Source organism: Gossypium hirsutum, chromosome D01, assembly GCF_007990345.1.
Source record: "Gossypium hirsutum isolate 1008001.06 chromosome D01, Gossypium_hirsutum_v2.1, whole genome shotgun sequence".
Lineage (NCBI taxonomy): Eukaryota > Viridiplantae > Streptophyta > Magnoliopsida > Malvales > Malvaceae > Gossypium > Gossypium hirsutum.
The window spans coordinates 7,753,100-7,772,892 of record NC_053437.1 but is presented as its reverse complement, the minus strand read 5'-3'; the positions used below and the strand labels follow the sequence as shown (position 1 = coordinate 7,772,892).

The window sequence follows — 19,793 nt, the reverse complement described above, 5'->3', positions numbered from 1 at the left end:
CCATTTATTCATTTAACCTTTCCCTAAAATCCTTCTTCCTGGGAAACCTCAATGTTTCGTCTTGATCTCTGGGAAATGTAAATATAGATGTTTTCTATTACAAACACACATATATATTAAAATATTTCAAATAAATATTATTTTCAAGTTTAATCTAATCACACTGACTCCTTTTACTGTACAAATAATAAAAAATAATATTTGAATTTTGAACCGAGATAGCTGGCAAGATTTAACAAGTTCCCTGATTAAGGCCAAATCTGTGGATACATCTACTCTTAACTGTATAGTATTATATATAATATATGTAAAAGAGAATGATTTAGCTATCATATTTTATATTTTATTTATGTCAAATTTAATGTAAATTCAGTATTTTATATTAATGTGATGGAGATATCGAATTAGTTTAAAAATTTACATGGGTGACAAGTAAAATTATAACCATAAATTTAACTGTTGAATCATTAAAATATTAATAGTACAAAAATAAACGAAAAAAGTGTAAATAAATCCCTCCTAAAAATAATTCTAAAAGAATAAACTTGTATTCTTTGATTTGTTTTGTATCAAGGACCTATCATAACATCAAAAGGGTGCAACTATAGATTACCTTTATTATGAGGTAATTGTTAAACAAATGGATAAAAAAATAAAAATTCTCATTTAAAGATGAAAAAAAATTAAGGGATAAATTGCATTTAACAAATACAAAAAATATTTAAAACAAACTTTTTTTTCTCAACTTCCTATTAAAAAATCATTTAATTAAAAAAAATTAAATTGCCTACAATTATAAACCAGCTTCTTCAACATGATCATCTGAATTATCAATTAACATCTCAGTTCTGAAAAGTAATTTTAGGTATGGAATAAGTTTAGGGAGCACATGCAAATCAGCCAAGTTTATAGTCATTAGGTCAAAAGCAATGCAGGTTTTGTGCATGCTTATTTCATCCAATACAGGGATTTTTGGGTACCTTTGGCTGAAGTGTGTAAGAATGACACGATATGCGGCGGCCAAGTTTCCTACCTCTATAGCTTCCTTTGTTGTACTGTGATTCTTTGCTATGGCCTCCCCTGCCATGCCATCCTCAAAAGTTGCCTGCATATCCCAAAAAGCAAATGAAGTTAATAGCCACATAATTTTCAATTCATGAGTTCAATGGTCCCTCCAAGGAGGAAAAACCAAAGAGAGGTCATCTAATCTTTACAAGTATTTGCTTTATATAAGTTCTTCATTTGCATTCGTTAAAATAATTTAAAAGGAAAGGAACACCAAGGATCTGTTCGATTTTCTTTATTCACAACTTCGTAGGTACTTGCCTCATGTATAAGAATAGTAGCTCCCTGAGATGCTTCTATCATTTCCGAGCATGGTCGAGTATCACCGGAGTACACAACTTTCCAACCTGGTATTGCTTTTCCGATACTGTTTATTCTGTCAGCAGCTTTCAGGACAACACCGAATGACTCCGGGCAGTGCACAACAGGAAAACTGATGAGCCTTTCAATTCCTGCTTCGTTGAGAACTTTCTTCAGACGGTTTAGTAAAGCAAAAGTTTCAATTTTGGCAACCGGAACACTTATTTTTAATCTTTTTGAACTGCCCTGCGAACAACTTTCTCTACATGAAGTTAAGTTACCATTCTTTACATCTTCATCCCTTTCAATAACCAATTCATTGTTTTTGTTTGATTCATTATCTAACTCAAAAGTTTCCCATGAAAATAATGTAGTGGCTTTATTATCCAAGAACTGCATATCTAAATCTTCAAGTCTTTGATATGCATCCAGAAAACGTTTAAGCTGTGATGGCCCTAGAACAATTAATGGATCATGTGACACTCCCTTCAACAAATCGCGTCTCAGAGTAAGAACCCGAACTAAGCCTACATGATGATCAGCATGGATGTGAGAAATCCAAATGCAAGCAAGATTTCTCACAGCACTTTCTGCACCCTCCATGCCATATCTGTTCTCAAGGTTTATAAACAGCTGTATCAATAAAAGAGAAGAAAAAAGGAATCATAAAGGTGTGATTTAAAAGATTTTTTGTCATGTTACCTTCTTTTTAGTTGTGCCAGGGTTCCTTCACCACAATCTAGGAGCAAACTTCCATTTGAGAAAAGATTGAAATAAATAGCAGTAACATTGCGATACTTAGAAGGTTGTGACGAACCGGTCCCCAAAAATGTAACCTCTAGGTCGTCTCTTCGTATATTTTCCAGACAACTAGGAACACTATTTTCATCCAGGATTGGCTTGTCAGTCATAACTTTACTATCTTGAATAGAGATAGCACACTCTTTTGTCTCTGCAGGTTTCTGCCACAACTGGCTAACATGTTGGGCTGCATCTGCTATATCTGGACTCTCTAAAAGTAATTCATCAATGACTGCTGATGCTGCCAGTGGACTTGGAATATTTTATCTATCTAATCCAAGATGAGCATGGGGGCGCAAAATAAACTGTTTTAACATGTCAAAATAGTTTTATTACCTAATATAGCTGATAAATAGGTTAAACAACGTACTTCCATTGCATTTCAAAGATAATTAAATACAACATGTTGTAACAAGCCAAATTAACTAGGAAGAGACAAAAATAAAGAAAAAAGAAAGTTAACACTAGTCTCATTTTAAAGAGCAACTTAAAATTTAACATTAAAACACAACAAAAAAAGAGCAAATGATTGATATAAAAATAAGATCACAAACAGTATAAGAACTTCAAATGACATGAAATTTCTTTTTACCATATAAAAATGAATCATCCCTCCATAGAGATGTTAATGGTGAATCTCCAGACTCTAATCATGTCTGTGAAACTTTTATAAATTTTAGTTCTTTAACAAAGAAACCATGGCATGAAACAAACCAATCAACTGAGAAGCAGGGGAAAAAATAGTTAATAATAGTTTAAGGAAAGGCCAGATATCTGCACTAAAACACTAGAAGGAAAAGACTAAAGAATGTGATACAGAATGTAGAACAAAACACTAAGGAGCTTTTTGATTACTAGATCCTAATGAGAAACAAAGTAGATAAAAGACAAAAGTTTTCTGCTCGAAAATTTAACCATATTTCAGCAAGAAAGCTTGTATCAAGCTTTAAGGAAAACGAAAAAAAAAATCTAATAACTAGTTAAGTGATTAAGTAATTTTCAAAACCAAAGCATGGAGAAATAGATAAGTTTTAGATACCTTTAGGAGATTTTCTGCAAAGATGCCATCACAAAGCTTTGAAGTTGGATCCTGCAAAAACAAGCATAATGAAGTTTACTGTTGTCTCAAAGTATTCAACTACAACCAATCAAATGACTAAAATTTATCAAGCATGTCGGAACATGCCTCACATAAGAAATTGAAGTCTGATGCAGTACTACTGGGGTGCTGAATAGAAGAAGACATAGGTGGAAATAAATGAGGACATAAGTAATTAAGTTGGGCTGTGATCCTTGCACTTGATTTTAGGATTGGATTCTGCACTTCATTCCTGCAAACAACATTAATCTTCAAAAAGGTCAAATAATTTAGGCAAAAAGAATTCTTTAGAAAAGAAAAAAAAAAAATACTCACATTACATGTCCAGCCCTAACATGCTGGGCTGAACTAAAATTTTTCATCCATTTCTTGTAATGAGAACTATTTACAACAGAAGCAGGGCCTAAATGAATAACACAATTGACAATCTTGCCGCTTTGTGATTGATTACTGGAATCTGAATAATAATCAGTAAGAGATTGTGTGGAGATAAGTTCTAGTGCATGGGAACTAGTTGGACAGTCAACTATAATCACAATAGGACCAGGGACTGGAGCACCCATTACATCATTTGGATGAACCTAAGCGACAACATAAACAATGCACAACGTTAAAAGCAAGAAACAAGTTTCTATTAGAGAAAAATAAAAAGAAAAATCGAGCATAATTTATTTTTTCTTAATTTTGAAGAACTCACTGTGATATCTAACAAATCTGACTTGACTGATTTCCCTTGAGTCAATTCCTTATATTTTGTCTTCACTGTTATGCCAAGAGCGTCCGCCTTTTCTTTGTAAAATTTCCCCTTAATCTCATGCAATTCACACACATATATCACTGACACATCACTTGGCTTCACATCAGAACCTTCCACACCATTTGGCTGTAAGAGAATGGCTGATATTTTGACATCTTTGAACTTGCTTGCAACTGCTGCAGAGCTGTCTATTTGAAGAGGGCCAGTATGAGAGACGAGATTGGTGTGAACCATCGAATGATGAGGGATGAAGCACTTCATAGCATCAACCAATAAGTTGAGATTTGAAGGACCCCAAATGTTAACCTGTGAGGAAAACAAGGGAAAACCCCCAAGTTAAGATGAAATTTTGGTGACACTGGCAAAATATTTACTAAATATAAATAAGATATTTTAAGTCAATAGGAACTTACAGGCACTCCATCTCCCATGCCAGCCAAAGTCAAAAGCAAACCTACAAAGAAAAAAAAATAATTAACACCTTTCAATTCAGCCTAATCACAAGTTATCTCTCAAAAGTTGAGACACAAACCTGGAAGTCCACCAACAGTCTCTGAGCAGACGCGGGAAAGACATATGTGATCTATCTGAAAAGAGTTGATATCATTGGTAGCAATCTAAAGAAATATGTGTACATTAACAAAGCTTAGAGGTATTTATTGATAGCAAAACTCTAATCTGGATAATACCTTTGATAGTTTAATCTTATGTTCAGCACAAAATCGTTGTAAGCCCTGTAATACCAACAAGTAGATTAAGGGATCAAATATAAACGTTTCAGTTCCTTGAGGCTTGAATATCAAGCACCATTTACGACACAAATAAAATTATATGGATAAAACTAAGATTATCTAATAATCACACAAACAAAAGTAATTTTTTAATGTCATCATAAGCCAAGAATTACCTCTCCGGCATTAAAGATAAACCTTTGTCTGTCAAAGAAAAGTAAAATTGAAGGCATTGTATCATGAGTATCCATTCCAACACCCAAAATCTGTAACAAAGATAAAAGCAGCCAACACAAATTAACCAACAAAGAGAAATACTGAAACAAGTCGTGAAACCACAATGTATGGAACAATTTATGTCTCCAAAGCAAAATATTAACAAGCAAAAAAGAAAAAAGCACAAATAAAACATCTTCCCAGCATAACTAATTTTAGAATATAATCTCGGATTGTGAAAACCAGAAAACTAATTTAAACTTAAAAGTTGAACTTTAAACAAATTCACTCTATTTAAATCTATTAAAATTCACAATAGCAGTGTATCATCTTACATTCTTATAGCATATATTCAAATAAATAATAATTACATTACATGTTTATAATAATATAAAATAATTAATTAGTATATTATAGCCATAACTGATTATCAAAGTGATTAAAGATAAGTTTCCAGAATGAAACATGATTACCAACCAGTAAACAAGTACACACAGATATATCTATAAACAGAGATTTATAAGAAAGTTAAAAAGATTAAAATATGAAGAAATACCTGAATATAGGCAGTAGTATTGGTAGAATTAGCAGTATGATGTTTGAGCGGAAATTTTTTCATGACGGTAGGCTTACTACTTCTATCAGTCCCCTTTGCCCTAGCTTCGTTAAACTTAAATTCTTTAGTTTTCACCATTGACAGACAAAGAACAGAGCAACGGCGAAAGCAACCTGAGAAAACTGTATAATCCCTTCCCCGGTAGCGACCACGGCTTTGCTGCTGAGAAACGTGCAACGATATCAGCGGGGACAATTGATGTAAATATAAATATGTTTTTCTTTTCCTTAAATAAACCAAAAATAATTAAAATTTTAATTTTTTAAGTAAAATATAAAAAATATATTAATTATTTTATATTAACCTGGTATCGATGTGGATACGGGCTTTCCATTTGGGTTGGGTGGCCGGAGTCCAATAACAAAAACCGGTTCATTCCGTTTTCACTTCCCTCCTTTCGTAGTCCTCACGTGTCCTCCAAAACCTTTCTTCTCTTCCAAGATTTCATTTCTTAATCAAATCATACAGTAAGTTCTCTCTCTGTACGAATGTGCTCTAGTTATGAATCTTTTTAAATCTTTTTTTGAGATTTCACTGTTTGGCAGCAGAAGCTTATCAATGTGTACTCTGTTTCTTTTTCTGTTTTGTTTAGGGTAACTTCTAAAATGAATTGTGAAGTATAGTAGAGGCAATTACGATAAACTTGGTAGTAATCTGCATTATTAAATTTTCTTATGTGTGAGATTTTGAATATTAGCAATGAATTTCTTATTTTCCTGGGTTTTGTTTGGATTAGTTTAGCAGCTAAAAAGTTTGCTTGAGCTATGTTTGATTAATTGGCTCAGTTGATAGCTAAAAGAAGGGTGAGAACAAGAAAGAACGAGATTAAATTATTTGCTCTTTCTAGTTTTTATGATTGATTTTTTTTGGCTTTCAAAGAAATTTCTGAACATGTCATTTCGGTAACTTAGACTTGAATATAGATTTAGAGATGATACAGAAGAGTTTTTGTTTATGTTTTGAATGGATTGGTTTTTGTTTATGTCTGGATTATTTTAAATTATTTCCTCATCCTTGCGTAACATTTTACTTAGACCTATGTTAGTTTAGCATAATATATTGTAGCTTTCTTCGCATTGCAAGTGCATGTATAACAAGGCATGTTCTTTGAAATTGTATAGATTGCAGGACTTTGCGAACATTGTATGAACTTTTATGTTTTTGTTGTGGAACTCTCTTTTTAAGTTAATGAAATAATCAACTTTTTTTGGTCTTGAAATTGCACTATTGAACTGTTCAAAATTGAACAAATAAATTATGCAAAAAAAAAACCCTTAGAAATTGCATGCAGCAACAGCTAAAAGTGAAAGTTTTGTCTTAATCCATAGATATGCAGTAAAAAGTAGGGTTCTCGAGGTTTAAATACAATATATCTTTGTTCTTAAAGAAGTAACAAAATGAGACAACAGATGCAATTGGGATATCTGCTCTTAGTGGCATTGTCCTTTATAATGCGCATAGTATATGCTCATGTTTTTCCTTTCTTCACAGTTCATAATGAAGTGGCTGTTTAAGTTTGATAAGGACAAATGGCAGAAGAGGCAGAGGCAGATGCAGAAAAATCTCAGGAGTATGGAGAGTATAAGGAAGATAAATAGAGAACTCATTCTTTTCTTTAAGAGAAATCATGAATTTTTTCATGTGGAGCGATGTATTGAGGATGCTGCAGGGGATCCAATAGCAATTCAAAAAATGGTACTTTTTCAATATCTACATGCAAGACAAGCTATCTATTAAATGCATGAAAGTGTGCCCCATCCGACTTTTAGGATTTTCTTGTTGTCATTGTTATAGTTTGACAGTATTCCTGTAATGGCGAGTGATCTGATGAGTGGTAACGAGAGTTTCCAATTCGTGGCTACAGCTAGACTGAGTTTTTTGTTATCAACTGGTATGAGTGTAATTCCTATATACCTAACTTGTTTGCTCTTGTGAAGAGAAAATTAAAAGTTTTTGACCCTTTTTCCTGATTTTTAGAAAATCCTCCAATTGATGTAGTTATTCAAAGTGGTGTTGTTCCTCACTTTGTGCGATTTCTTAATGAGCAATATGGCCTCCAACACAAGGTTTGAAGGCTATTTACAGAGTTTCCCTTGGTGAAGTGAACTACTCTTTTGGAATATATAAATCACAATTAACATCACTGTGTTTTCCTTTCTATGTAGCTTTATTCTGTAAGAGCTTTATATGCTATTGGAAAAGGGTCATTAGAGCAGGCAGTCGTTGTAATTAAACATGGAGCCATACCTATGTTTATACGGCTGTTGTGTTGCTCTGAAGAATGTTATCAATTGAAGGAGCTGGTTCGTGCTTATTCACTTCCATATTTTATATAGCTGTTCTTTACCTAGTTATTTGATTTACTGCATGCTTCGTAATAAATTAGGTGGCAGCAGCTTTGGGTAGTCTGGCCAGTCAATCTCCTGATTTTAGAGACTATGTTCTTCAGTTTGGTACTCTCACTCCATTGTTATCTTTATTAGATAACCACTTGGAGCCTCCTATGCTTCATGAGAAGATAGCCTTGTTGCGTGCTTGTAGCAACACCTTGGCTATCTTCTGTCAAGGAAATCCAGCACCATCATTTAACCAGGTATAAAGTGAAGTAGGCAGCTAAATTGAATTTTAACTGATAACTTACATTATTTCATTTGAAGTGTAGATATTGTCTTGCTGCTGTCTTTTCTAGATAAGGTCTGCACTGCCAATTCTTCGTAGACTTATTCATTTGAACCCTCCGGTTGGAGTTATTGGTGAAGTTTGTGAGGATGCTTGCCTGTGTCTCTCTTATCAATCAAATGGTTCAGCTGAACAAATCTAGGCTCTAATCGATGCAGATGTCTGTGCAAGGCTCGTTATGCTTTTAGGGTAAGATCATGTCTCAAGCATAGTTTACCTTTTCCAGTTGCAAAAACTTTGTCTGGTCATGCCTTTTGTTTTTATGTCTGCGACCTTGTTTGATTAAGTGGTTTGTTTAATCCAGTCTTTCAGATGGAAAAATTGTTGAGCACGTGCTTAGAACAGTAGGAAACATTTTTAAGGGAGTTGATTCTCAGATTCAGGTATATCATGAGTTTGAGCATTTTCTTAATTTCCTAGTAAAGTATCTTTCACTATCATTGCCTTTTAGTTACAAATTGGATGCATTTTATATGGTGTATCAGGATTTACTAAGTTGGTGCTTTATTTCAATTATAGTATACAGAAGTCATCAATGGGTTCTGAAATAATAACTTAGTCTACATTCTTTTTCCAGATTCTGATAAACAACGGGGTTTTCTTTCGTTTGAATGCTATTCTCATGCATGGGAGTAACAGTTCTGTCCTGAGGAAAACTTGTTCGGCAATCTCAACTTTGACAGCTAGAGATAGAAATCAGATACAAGTAGGAATTTACTATGGTTTTGTATGAACTTATTTCTTCTGTAAATATAAATCACCTTAATCGTTTTCATTGAATATTTAGTGTTCCAAAGACTGATGAAATCTATAGGTTTATTCTTATACAAATATTTGTATGTTGTATGCTCTGTTTCTACAGTGTGAGTACAATATATGGGACTTTTGTACAAGTTCTTGGTAATATATGCATGTTAGCGTTTATTAATTTTCTTTGAAACAGAAAATTATGGATGCACATATTATCCCATCTCTCCTATATCTTTCCCAAGCTGACAACTATGATGTTGAGGTTCGATGGGATGCTGCCTGTGCTTTATCTAATGCTGCCCGAAGAGGCTCCAATGAGCAGATTAGGTACTTCCATTTACCAATTTGTTTTACCTTTTGGCCTCTCCATACTGATTTTCGACTTGTCTGCATGGATTATTGTTGCTCGCGTTTAACCATGGTGTTAGTTAATATATGCTGTTATGATTTATGATACTCGGACTTGATGTGTGTTGAATACGGATATATGTCTGATATGGACTTGATCAAAATTTTCTGAGTTTTAGAACTTCGAGGTCATATTGTGATAGTCATGTATCAAATATGAGTACCTAATAAAAGCACTTCAAGAAAAATAGAGTCAAAGCAACATTAAGTTACCTTCCTACTTTTTATTGCTCCAATCTCTATGGAGTTGTTTACAAGGGTAACTTTACTGGTGAAATTGTAAAACCTTGCTGCTTGTTCATTTTTATTATGCCCGGGAGAAGCATCAAAACAAGGTTTTAGCTTACACAATTTGTACTCTTTCAGGTTCTTAGTAAACCAAGGTTGCATCGGACCACTTTGTGATCATATACTCTGTCCAGACCGGAAGACATCAATACCGTGCCTTAAAGGACTCAAGAGCATTCTAAAGGCAGGTGAAATTATGTATAGCACTAGGAATCTTTATACTCTAGTCATTACTGACTTCGATGGATTTGGTAAAATAGAGAAATTACAGAGTGATCCGGATATTGGTGAAATGGCCATGAAACTTTTGATGAAATATGGGGTTTAGGCAAAAATGAAAGAGGGACGGACAACAGTTGCAAAACCCTAAAGACATTGGACCATTGACTTGGCTAGTGTACTTTTGGAACAAGGACCAGATCATCTCCCAGGATCCTGATATATTTTTAAATGTTAACAATTCATTTTACATAAAAATTTCCATATAAAGCCATTTGGAATTGAATCGTGTTGGTCTGCAGATTACAATGATACACAACTCTTCTGTACATGAGCCAGAACACATTACACCAACTGGTGAAAGCAGTGAAGGAACAAAATTTGGTCCAAATCTAAATCTGTGACAGTTAAAAGTTTTTTATAGAACAAAGTTTACTTATCAAAAGTGAAAATTTTATGGCCAGAGATTGAGTCAGTTTGAGCAAAATCCATGATGATCAGGCTGGAATGCAGAAGGATGAACTAAGCGCAGGAGGCAAGACACAAACAAGGTGAGGTCCGGCTGGACTGCAGCTTATGTTTGCCTCATCGATATCTGGTAGCCCGAGATGAGGGGGGTGGACATAACCGGCATTGAGTGGCATGCATAGTATGGAAATAAATATCCTTGAACCTGTAATTGGAAATAAAATGGCATTTACATTCACACCAATAGATATGATAATATGATTGCTTTATCAACTCAGCTACATAGCCATCAGGAATTATCATTAAGAAGTGAAAAGGGAAGCAGTTTTTAAACCTTGCTTGGTGGAGAGAGAAACATGCCCTCTTTTCCTCCCGGCTATCATCCAGTTTTTGGAATTCGCATTCACTTCATATAGCACATCATCCTGTCAATAAAGCAATAAACATGAATTACAGAGGTGCAAGCTTTGGCCAACTTTGGTCGAGAAGGATTATTTCAACTTACATTGGTTTGAGGAACCCTGCTCTCCTCGATGTCTTTCAACCTCTCAACCCTCCATTTCATGGTAACAAGTTGCCCGACCCGTAGACCATCAGAAGGAAGAGGTAGAAACCCAACAGCCAGGCATGGATCAAGAACAGGCCGTTGCAAAATTAGAGCACTCCGGAAGATTAAATCCTGACTAGTACCCTCAATTTCATTCGATTTTGCAGCCACAGGTGGGTGTGCCCCAATGGTCCTATCACCAGCAATTCTATAGCTGATGTTTAATATGCTCTCTGGTTGAGCCTTATTTTCATCTGTAAAAGCATGAGGTTGATTACTTGTTACAGGGCAATATGGGAAGGTGTATTACATTTCTGCGATGTTATCACATACAGTGCTTGTTAATGATAAGACTATAAATATAATGCACAGCCTCAGTGAGTCAGACATTTTAAAGTAAATAAACAGGTCGAGAATCACAGAAGCAGAAGCTTACAGCCCTATACCCTCATACTATCCTAAAAGACATGAAAACCATACCTAGAGCTGTTCCATTCCCCAAGCATACACGGAATAGGAGTCCTGCTCTTGAAGTTGGAGATATGACGAGTGGGAAAAAGCCGGAAACTGGTCTTCCATCATCTTGTCCAGCATGAACAAATCCATCTTGAAGATCAAGCCAAGCATCATTGACAGTCAATGTGGCCTTCACCTGGGAGTGCAGTGTTACCTGGAAGTAACATGAACCAATGTGACCTTCATACAAAGTATGAAGTGTTATGGGAAATTTGTATCCCATAAATCAACGAGGAATGTCATTTTCAGCATACACAATGAATTGTAAGACTGAAACTACCTTTCTTACTGACATGCGATATATACATATATTCAGTACATATGGTAAATTCCTAATCCAACATGCAGTCAGTTTATATCTTATGAAGTGGTTTACACAATGAGCAATGCTACTAAAAAGGTATAAGCATTTCACATTTTTAGATGCTATACAACAAGCTCAAGCTATTCACCTGCAGTGTGGTTGAAAGTATGCTAGACTACATGATGTTCACTTAAAATTTACCATTGAAAGTATGCAAACATGAATGTGGTTGAAAACTACGGACATATTACCTGCAAAAGCAAAGTACCATCATTGCATTGATCTGCAACACGTGTGCTCACATGGAAAGGGTTGGTGAAATGCAAAGCTATTGTTCTGCATATTTATTACAGTGTCCGTTTAATAAAGTACAGGGAGAGAGAGAGAGAGAGAATTCAAATTCAAACAGAGAGAACTAAAACTAGAAATACGAGAAGCAATACTGGTCATAGATCTGGTTGTTTGATATTCCAAACTCAAGTTTCAAAGCCACTGTCCGCATTCCATCCACGATACTTTGTTTCTGCGGGGCCCCTGCCAAAGCATGCAACATAATTGAACAAACATACATTTTTGCACACAAAACAAACATGCAGACAAAATTAAACTATCAGAAAATTTCTAGTGTTTCCGGACCTGAAGATGACCCCCTTGCAAGCTTATCATCAATAGCACGAATAGGAATCCAAAGAATTGAGGTCACATTACTGGCCCAATCTGGAAACTCTATTTTACCATCGAGGAGACTTAGCTGCTCAAAGTTTTCATTATCATCTTTCCTAGCATCACCAGAGTTTGCCATATCAGTGGAAATTTGAGCAGCATTTATGTAGGTCTCCATCTCGATGGAATGCGACTCTTCAATCTTCAGACCTGGACCAGTATCAATATGCATGACAGCACCTTTCAAGGAGTAGTTTATTGGTTGCGCTATAATTCCAATCCACTGAGCTTCATTAATCAGCAAGGCAGATGATATAGCAGCAGATAGATCAACCAGAGGTCTTGGTTTGGAAACCTAAGTAAAGAGAAGGTTTGATCAGGAGATTGAAGAAATAGAAAGAACAAATAGGATTCCTGATCTTACAGTTGTAGGTATATCACTAAGGTATAATTTTAACATTTAAAAACAGTTAACTTTATAGAAATGATTATGAAGAGTATTGTCCGAAACTTTTGTTAAGCCATATTAACATGAGAGACAGCACTTACATCAAAGAGAGATAGAGAGAGAGTACCTTCAAGACAGGCCGGGTTGTTTTCTCATAGCTCATGAAATCATCACTATCTGCTGGACCTGCCTTGGAGAAACTATGAGATCTAAAAGTCAAGTGTCCAATGTGTCCAGTAAGAACTCCCAGGACATACGAACCAGGTTTTTGAGGTGGTAAAGGAAAGGTGATTGTATTCCTACCAGGCTTTAGAACAGTGGCACTAGAGCTCCTTAACTGAAATTTGCATCAAATAACCAAGTCAATATCAGCTATGATATAGCTTAAAACATACTAGCAACATCTTGTCTTAAAACCATACCTTACCACCTTCATCAGCATTATACGTAGCCATCAAAGTGAGAGTAAGAGAATCAAGAGTTATTTCATCAGGAAAGCCACTCCAAACTGTTACAGATAAGGTACCAGGATCCCCATCACATAACTCCAAAGGAGGCCCAGGATTTCCAGAAAATGTAATTAACGATGATACATCAAGCGGAACAGGGTGCTTCATTTCACTATGTGCAAGACTAACAACTTCTGACTGAAAAGCTTGGCGTTCCTTCACTGAGAATAAACCTTTATCTAGTGAAAGCAATCGTACAATAGATGTTAGGTAGCCAGCTTGGTCATTGAGTATCTTTTGACATTCAGCTAAATTCGGCAGTACTTCAGCCAATAAATCTTGCCACCCTTCACCAGCATAAAGAGCGCAAACCTTCTCATATGACTTTGCAGCTAGGTCAAAGTTCCCACGCTTAAAGCAAACGGCTGCAATTTCACCATCAAGGACAACACCATGCCTTTTCCACCAAGAACGATGGTAATTGTCAGCAGCACCTTTAGTGAGATCCATATATTTTTGCTGCCATGACCCAAATAGAAATTCATTAGAAAAAAAGAGAAAGATAGATTAAATATTGAATATAAGTTCCCCAGATCAGTCAAATAAATCTTGAATATTAATCCAAGGAGAATGTACTTTTGGTATAAATTTTTGTTACTATTTCTAAGGAGTCAAAACCTTCCTCCACCCCTGTTCCCCCCCCCCTCTTCCAAAAATAACCAACATAGAAGGGGTGGAAATAAGAACAATGCACATGTTGTAGCCTATGTTTGATACCTCAATATCCTGTATGGATGACAAAGTTTTCAGCAGATCAGGATTTGAAATTGTTTGCTTCAGAGCATGTTCAGCAGCAACAAAAATTTCAGCAAGCCTCATGGGTCGATCAATAGAGCCCTCAAAATTTCCAGGAGTGGAGTAAGTACGAGACATCGAAATTGCTTGTGCTTTACTTGATGGGGAAGTCTTTGAAGATGCATCTGACCCTGATCTGTCAGATTGCATACATTTACTTGACATTAAAACTTGAAAAAAAAAATGGCAAAATGAAAACAAAAAGTAAAAAAATTCTTGACATGAAAAACTCAGTCTAATAGTAACTCATCTTCAAAAAAATGCTAAAGCAACATCGCCTTGATTCTTGCGATTTCCTTACCCATCAGCAAAGCCTAGTTTGCCATCAAACATCTCAGATGTGTTTCCAGCAGAAAGGGAAGCCCTCCGCCGATTTGCCTCCCGAATAAGGGCAGTAGGTTCAAGTGGCAAGGGTTTCCTCTGAATGCCAAAGTGCTTGACTCTAGGATTTTCTTGCAGAATCATCTGAATCAAATAAGAAAAGATTAAACGTGGAATAACCATTAATGGGCTATATACTCGTGTAATGCTTAAGTAAAGTTTCTACCTTGAATAAGGCCACTAAAAAGGGAGGACCATTATTGCAGTCAACCATCTATTAAAATGTTCCATTATTGATCTTTTAAATAAATAATCGAGATCCATATCAGCGGCTTATAAACCATGAATTATAATGTTATGGCATTGAGAATACAAGATGGGAAAAAAATTGAAGCCCTACACTACTAGTTTGACAAAATCTTTACTACCAAGGTGCAGTTTTTATCCAAAAGAACAAATGTGCCCTTCTGTGAGCTTTACAAATGAGGAACAATAACTTGCCTTTTCTTTCAGAAGCACCTCAGAGGCAGCTTCATCAGGAACCAAAGGCCAAACTGCTGGCTTGGGCCAAGGTAGCATGCTCAAAGAAGCACTGCTCAAAACAAAAGGCAAATATACCATTAGATAGTTTAACATTTGGCTTCGACCTCATGACTTGCCTTCTTTAAATTATGAAACAAGTAACCGAATTCATGGAAAGTCAAAAGTGAATTTGATCTACAAAGATGGAATGCATACCTGTTAACAGGACTCCTTTCTATCTCTGTTCCATATCCAATTAGATACGCAAGCCTCAAGAACTGCCACAATCATCAATATGCATCAGTGGGCGTTCAACAAAATAACAAATGAAATTTCTTTGTTATTTAAAATAGGAAATAAAAAATTACCTTAACCCTACATAATGAGTAAAGATCACCTTGAAGGCGATAGAACTCCCTTTCTATTTCAGGGGTTGCAGTCCCTTCTTTATATTGAGAATTGGTTGCATTGACTAAAGCCAAGCATGCAGTGATGACCCAAACTTCACGCATACAGAAAGGTAAAATACTCTAGAACAATCCCAAGAGGAAAAGATTAAGACTAAAAAAGGGGAAAGAAAACAGTGAAAAAAATGTTGCTGACAAAAGCAAACATTATCAAATACCTCATGTAAAGCCAGGACTTTTGAGAAACTAATTACAAATGAATAACCCCTTGAAGCAACCTCAAAAGGACGATTCAGCTTGAATAAAAGCTGCAATTTAATCAGTGAGAAACTTTAGGCACATACACAGACATGCCAACTACGATGTCAAGCTAATAAATCAATGCCAGTAAAGAAACATCCATAGAACATTTCAGTAAAGCTAAAAGAATCATTTGGAAATTGTTTAACCACCTAAATGAAATGCTAGGAAATATAGCCAACAGCTACAATTCCAACAACCCATTAAGAATGGAATTATAATAAAGTTCTAAAAATTGACAACAGACACATAAACTGATTTTAATAGAAATTAGTCTCAAAGTCAGACTGTGAAATGTTGAGTACTTCAAGTCTAAAGAGTTAGCACTTAGCAGTACCAACCTTTGATTGACAAGCAAAGAGATACTGTCTGAATTCGAATTCCCTGAAAGAGTCATCTTGGACAATCTGTGTTAGAGATTTGTTTCCAGGAATGAGCAGTGCTGCCTGATCATCACCATGGTCTAGTCCTCCGAATTCTCTACGTTTCCCGCCCATATTAACTGCATTTATATATTAAATATGACCACAAAATGCTTGGCTGAAAGCAACTACCAAATTCAAAAGAAAAATGGAGCACTTCAAGACAAAAATTTAATAATTATACTTATTATAAATTTGGCATTTACTAAATGCCCTTGCATACCCTATCTACCCGGTCAACTGGAAAATAAAAAACTGAGATATGAAGACATATTGCATTAGCAATTTGCCACCATGAACTTTTTACTTTTTGTGGCAGCTAAATTCCAAAGTAAGACAATTGAAGGCAAAAGTTAAGCACTACATAAAGAATGGAATTTGACCATAAGTACTACTCATATTCATATTACAACAGGGAATTCTTATTTATACAAAATCATACTGCTATTTAGAAGCATAAATAGAAATAAAAAAAATGTAGAGTAGAAAGTTAAGTATAAGATGAAAACAGACACTTGAGGAAGTGACATTTATATTTCACACCTGTTTCCAAATAGCACAATTCTAGTTCATCATATTCACGCAACGCATCCTCATGAAGATGAGCCATCTCAAACATAAATGCCAAGCTTTCCTAAGGATAAGAAAAGTGAAGCATTAACAGTCGAAGTGTTGAAAGTAAGCTTAAAAAATATACTTTTTTTTATTAGCTTAATTAGGATTATATCCCTGGAAGGACAAAACAGTTTTAAGTTAAAGCCTCTCAAGTAAGTTCATGCTTCTTCCATGACCTTCAAATATGCAAAAACCATAGAAAGAAAATCATAAAGTTTTCCCCCGGATCAATATTAGCCATAACCATATTCTCTTAACTTTAAAAAGAGTACCGAACCTTCAAAATGAAAAAATTACAGAAGTTCCAAATTGGCATGAAACGCTGTTCGCTAAGCTTGCGTATCTCATCCTCATAGAATTGTATACGCCTATCCAATGTATTTCTGACAGACTCCATAATCCTGGCCTCTAAGTCTTCCCAAAAATTTGCTTCAGGGGCATATATGTCAAATTTGCAGCACCTAAGTGAACCATAGTTTTCAAGTATCAGAAAATGACAAAGGAAAAATTAAATACCAGCTTCCTGAGAGCACTACTTTTTCAAACTTTCACCACAATTTTCTTTTCCAAAGGTTTGCAACATGGGTGAACTAAGTGCAAAAAAATGCTTAACATAATGGAAACAAATCTTTAGGAATGGCAGAATATAAAGAGAGCGGAAAATCATATCAAATTTTTTATATGTTGCCTAGCCATACTTTAGATTAAAACTAACACTTAAGTCTAAAGTAATAATCAGCAGCATAAACACTATCCATGCCATCAATCAGAATGTATACAAACTGCAGAGAGCTGAAAGCTTACCTTTCCCTCTTCTTGGAGCTGAAATCAACTTCAAGTTTGGCATATACTTTCTTTGCCATTTTAGTGGCCTGATCATTATTGGGATGGGCTCTAGACACAAATACAATAAACCATTCACGCTCATCATTTTGGACAATTAATTTCAGGCGTGGCTTAAGAATGGTCTTGAACTCATCAAGATCCTATGGAAGAAGAATGCAAATAAAAGAATAAGAAAATATAGAAGATGGAAAATAAACATGGACAAGCATATTAAGGCAAAGACTAATAAAAGAAAGAAGAAAAGAACTAGAAGCATCAGAGAAAAGTCTAAGTATATCATCATGGAAAGACAAGGTTTGCCCAGACCGACACCGTTATTTTACAGGCTCAGTTGAAGAATTATGATCTGAGTTATACAGAAAGCTAAGGATTTATCTTTTTCTCAAGTGTGATCATGGATCTAAAATTTAGTTCACTCCAATAAAGATCATAAAATGGATTGAATGTACCTCACATGTAACAAGAACCAAAGTTGCATATGGCTCTCGGAACCAAAATAAATATTGCTCCTGAGGAAATCTGCTACGTAGTCTTGCATCAGTTGTTAATATGTATTCAGCTGGCAAATTCTCTACAAACACAGGATTCCGGGTCTTGTTATTTAAGCAAGACCTTTTGAATGGAAGCCGCTCTTCAAAACTATTCTTGACAGTAGGCCACAAGTCACTGACATCTTCAACTGTAAAGTTGACGATGAAATAGTTAGTTAGAAATCTGAAGCTGGGAGAAGATCGGAACAATGTGAGCTAGTCCCGACCCATGGTTCACAAATTACTATTAAATACAAACAACTAGAAAAGAAACAAACATTGGAGTTGATAGATTAAATATCCATAGGTCATATATTTACATTTTGCATTCCATACATCTAACTGATCCAGAAGGCAAAAAGATCAAGTATAAAACTTAAAGCGACGACATTTACTAGACAGTCACCGGCATTGATACAAGCAATCGAAGATTTAGTATTAACTTCTCCCTACTTCTAAGTTGTAATAAATCCCCAGAAAAAAATAATCAAGTACTCGCTTCATAGAATCAACTAAGAAGCTGAAAGCAACAACATTTACCTCATGATCACCAAAAATTATCCATTTTAACTTAACTCTTCACATTTAGACAATCCTTTACTTCAAAAAAATCAACTCAAAGTCTTAAATCATGAAAAAATAACATCAACCTTTAGAATTTCCACATCAGAAATCTAACAGTAAAGTAAACACATCCCTGATCCCGCACACCCAACACCATAAAAATCCCCAAAAGAGATTTAAAAGTGATCCTAAGCCCAAAGTTCAATTGGAAGAGTTCAATTCAAATGAGAAGCAAAAAAAGTAATTACCAGCAATGATAAGATGGTTACAAGTGCTCTTGATTGTTTGAAACTGAGCTAGATAGTTCGCCATTCTCTTCTTTCCCGATCTATAAGAAACTTACAAAATCCATTAGATCAAATGCAGAAAAGTGAAGGAAAAAAATGGTTAATTTATCTTAGTGAGAGATTTGGAGTGTTAGTTTCGCTTATGCTCCAACCCAAGGATCTAGTTTCTCCTCCGCTTCGTCCTCGTTAAGCGATATGTTTTCTCAAAGTGTCAGCTGGGCCTCATTAATGGGTCGTCCATGTTTCAAAGAGTTTTCTTAGGCCCAACTAAATAAGGCCTGAAAGAAAAGATCGATTTTAGCCCAAATTACTTCTCCATTGCCTGCTAATGCTGTGTTTTACTCTCCTGAAAGAAACATTCCAGGCTAAAGTATTTGGCTGAATGGATGTGGAATACAGGTATGTATTTGATACGAATTTTTACAATAAAGAGTTGGGGTAACATAGTTTCGAAATCCCAGGCCAGCAAACACACACATGAAGGCTATCCAGGATGTTACATTGATAATTGAGTTTGCATATTATTGTATTAAGTGATACTAATATACTAATCAGCCTTATGGACCATCTTCCTTTTGCGTTTTAGGCTTCTCTGGAGTACTTTGTCTGCCCTCCAGCATTGCTAGCTATGGGTTCCACAAACAAAGCCTTACACAGTTTGACTTGGTCTTTCCTTTATTCAACTGCTTCAATAGTTAATCTGACTTGGTCTCTCTCAGTCTCTCCTATTCTACAGCTTCAACAGGTTTAATTACTAATCTGATGTAAGATTCTTTTTAGTGTATTCGGTTGTTCTTTAT

The 19,793-nt window shown here is 35.3% G+C and overlaps 3 protein-coding genes and 1 pseudogene across 4 annotated transcripts; 2 read left to right on the top strand and 2 right to left on the bottom strand.

The window, feature by feature from the left end:
- Nucleotides 1–478: 478 nt before the first annotated feature.
- On the bottom strand, nucleotides 479–5,788 carry LOC121213796 (tRNAse Z TRZ4, mitochondrial-like; annotated as a pseudogene).
- A 124-nt stretch (nucleotides 5,789–5,912) lies between these two features.
- LOC107917581 (importin subunit alpha-1a) lies at nucleotides 5,913–10,064 on the top strand. Of its 2 annotated transcripts, XM_016846905.2 has the most exons (9): nucleotides 5,913–7,280; nucleotides 7,380–7,476; nucleotides 7,563–7,651; nucleotides 7,751–7,888; nucleotides 7,972–8,178; nucleotides 8,275–8,453; nucleotides 8,569–8,647; nucleotides 8,842–9,341; nucleotides 9,789–10,064. In XM_016846905.2, the coding sequence occupies exons 1-6, from the start codon at nucleotides 7,050–7,052 to the stop codon at nucleotides 8,404–8,406; spliced, it is 894 nt and encodes a 297-aa protein (XP_016702394.1). In that variant the 5' UTR covers nucleotides 5,913–7,049; the 3' UTR covers nucleotides 8,407–8,453; nucleotides 8,569–8,647; nucleotides 8,842–9,341; nucleotides 9,789–10,064. The 2 variants fall into 2 exon arrangements, with proteins under 2 accessions (XP_016702394.1, XP_016702395.1); XM_016846906.2 differs by lacking the exons at nucleotides 8,569–8,647; nucleotides 8,842–9,341; nucleotides 9,789–10,064 and having other exon boundaries at nucleotides 8,248–8,414.
- LOC107917188 (importin subunit alpha-4-like) lies at nucleotides 8,417–10,038 on the top strand. Its single transcript, XM_016846564.1, has 5 exons — nucleotides 8,417–8,424; nucleotides 8,569–8,647; nucleotides 8,842–8,970; nucleotides 9,208–9,341; nucleotides 9,789–10,038. The coding sequence occupies exons 1-5, from the start codon at nucleotides 8,417–8,419 to the stop codon at nucleotides 10,036–10,038; spliced, it is 600 nt and encodes a 199-aa protein (XP_016702053.1).
- A 110-nt stretch (nucleotides 10,065–10,174) lies between the features above and the next one.
- LOC107917719 (trafficking protein particle complex II-specific subunit 130 homolog) lies at nucleotides 10,175–19,164 on the bottom strand. Its single transcript, XM_016847003.2, has 21 exons — nucleotides 18,955–19,164; nucleotides 18,062–18,291; nucleotides 17,571–17,752; nucleotides 17,044–17,227; nucleotides 16,695–16,785; nucleotides 16,071–16,231; nucleotides 15,648–15,737; nucleotides 15,391–15,552; nucleotides 15,239–15,300; nucleotides 15,002–15,092; nucleotides 14,481–14,644; nucleotides 14,102–14,315; nucleotides 13,298–13,843; nucleotides 13,003–13,212; nucleotides 12,401–12,782; nucleotides 12,208–12,298; nucleotides 12,016–12,100; nucleotides 11,425–11,614; nucleotides 10,903–11,198; nucleotides 10,732–10,822; nucleotides 10,175–10,602 (listed from the first exon to the last, which is right to left on the bottom strand). Exons 1-21 carry the CDS (start codon nucleotides 19,016–19,018, stop codon nucleotides 10,427–10,429), a joined length of 3,762 nt encoding a protein of 1,253 aa, XP_016702492.2. The 5' UTR covers nucleotides 19,019–19,164; the 3' UTR covers nucleotides 10,175–10,426.
- Nucleotides 19,165–19,793: the final 629 nt, after the last annotated feature.

What these genes read in the sequence shown, in the direction of transcription:
- LOC107917719 (XM_016847003.2), bottom strand. Translation starts at nt 19,018, where the DNA reads ATGGCGAACTATCTAGCTCAGTTTCAAACAATCAAGAGCACTTGTAAC. An exon ending in AAGTCCTGGCTTTACATGAG is followed by an intron (nt 15,553 to 15,647) that starts GTATTTGATAAT and finishes GGATTGTTCTAG; the next exon opens with AGTATTTTACCTTTCTGTAT. An exon ending in ACTCATTATGTAGGGTTAAG is followed by an intron (nt 15,301 to 15,390) that starts GTAATTTTTTAT and finishes TGATTGTGGCAG; the next exon opens with TTCTTGAGGCTTGCGTATCT.
- LOC107917188 (XM_016846564.1), top strand. An exon ending in GAGTTGATTCTCAGATTCAG is followed by an intron (nt 8,648 to 8,841) that starts GTATATCATGAG and finishes TTCTTTTTCCAG; the next exon opens with ATTCTGATAAACAACGGGGT. An exon ending in GGCTCCAATGAGCAGATTAG is followed by an intron (nt 9,342 to 9,788) that starts GTACTTCCATTT and finishes GTACTCTTTCAG; the next exon opens with GTTCTTAGTAAACCAAGGTT.
- LOC107917581 (XM_016846905.2), top strand. Translation starts at nt 7,050, where the DNA reads ATGCTCATGTTTTTCCTTTCTTCACAGTTCATAATGAAGTGGCTGTTT. An exon ending in CAATAGCAATTCAAAAAATG is followed by an intron (nt 7,281 to 7,379) that starts GTACTTTTTCAA and finishes TCATTGTTATAG; the next exon opens with TTTGACAGTATTCCTGTAAT. An exon ending in CAGCACCATCATTTAACCAG is followed by an intron (nt 8,179 to 8,274) that starts GTATAAAGTGAA and finishes TGTCTTTTCTAG; the next exon opens with ATAAGGTCTGCACTGCCAAT.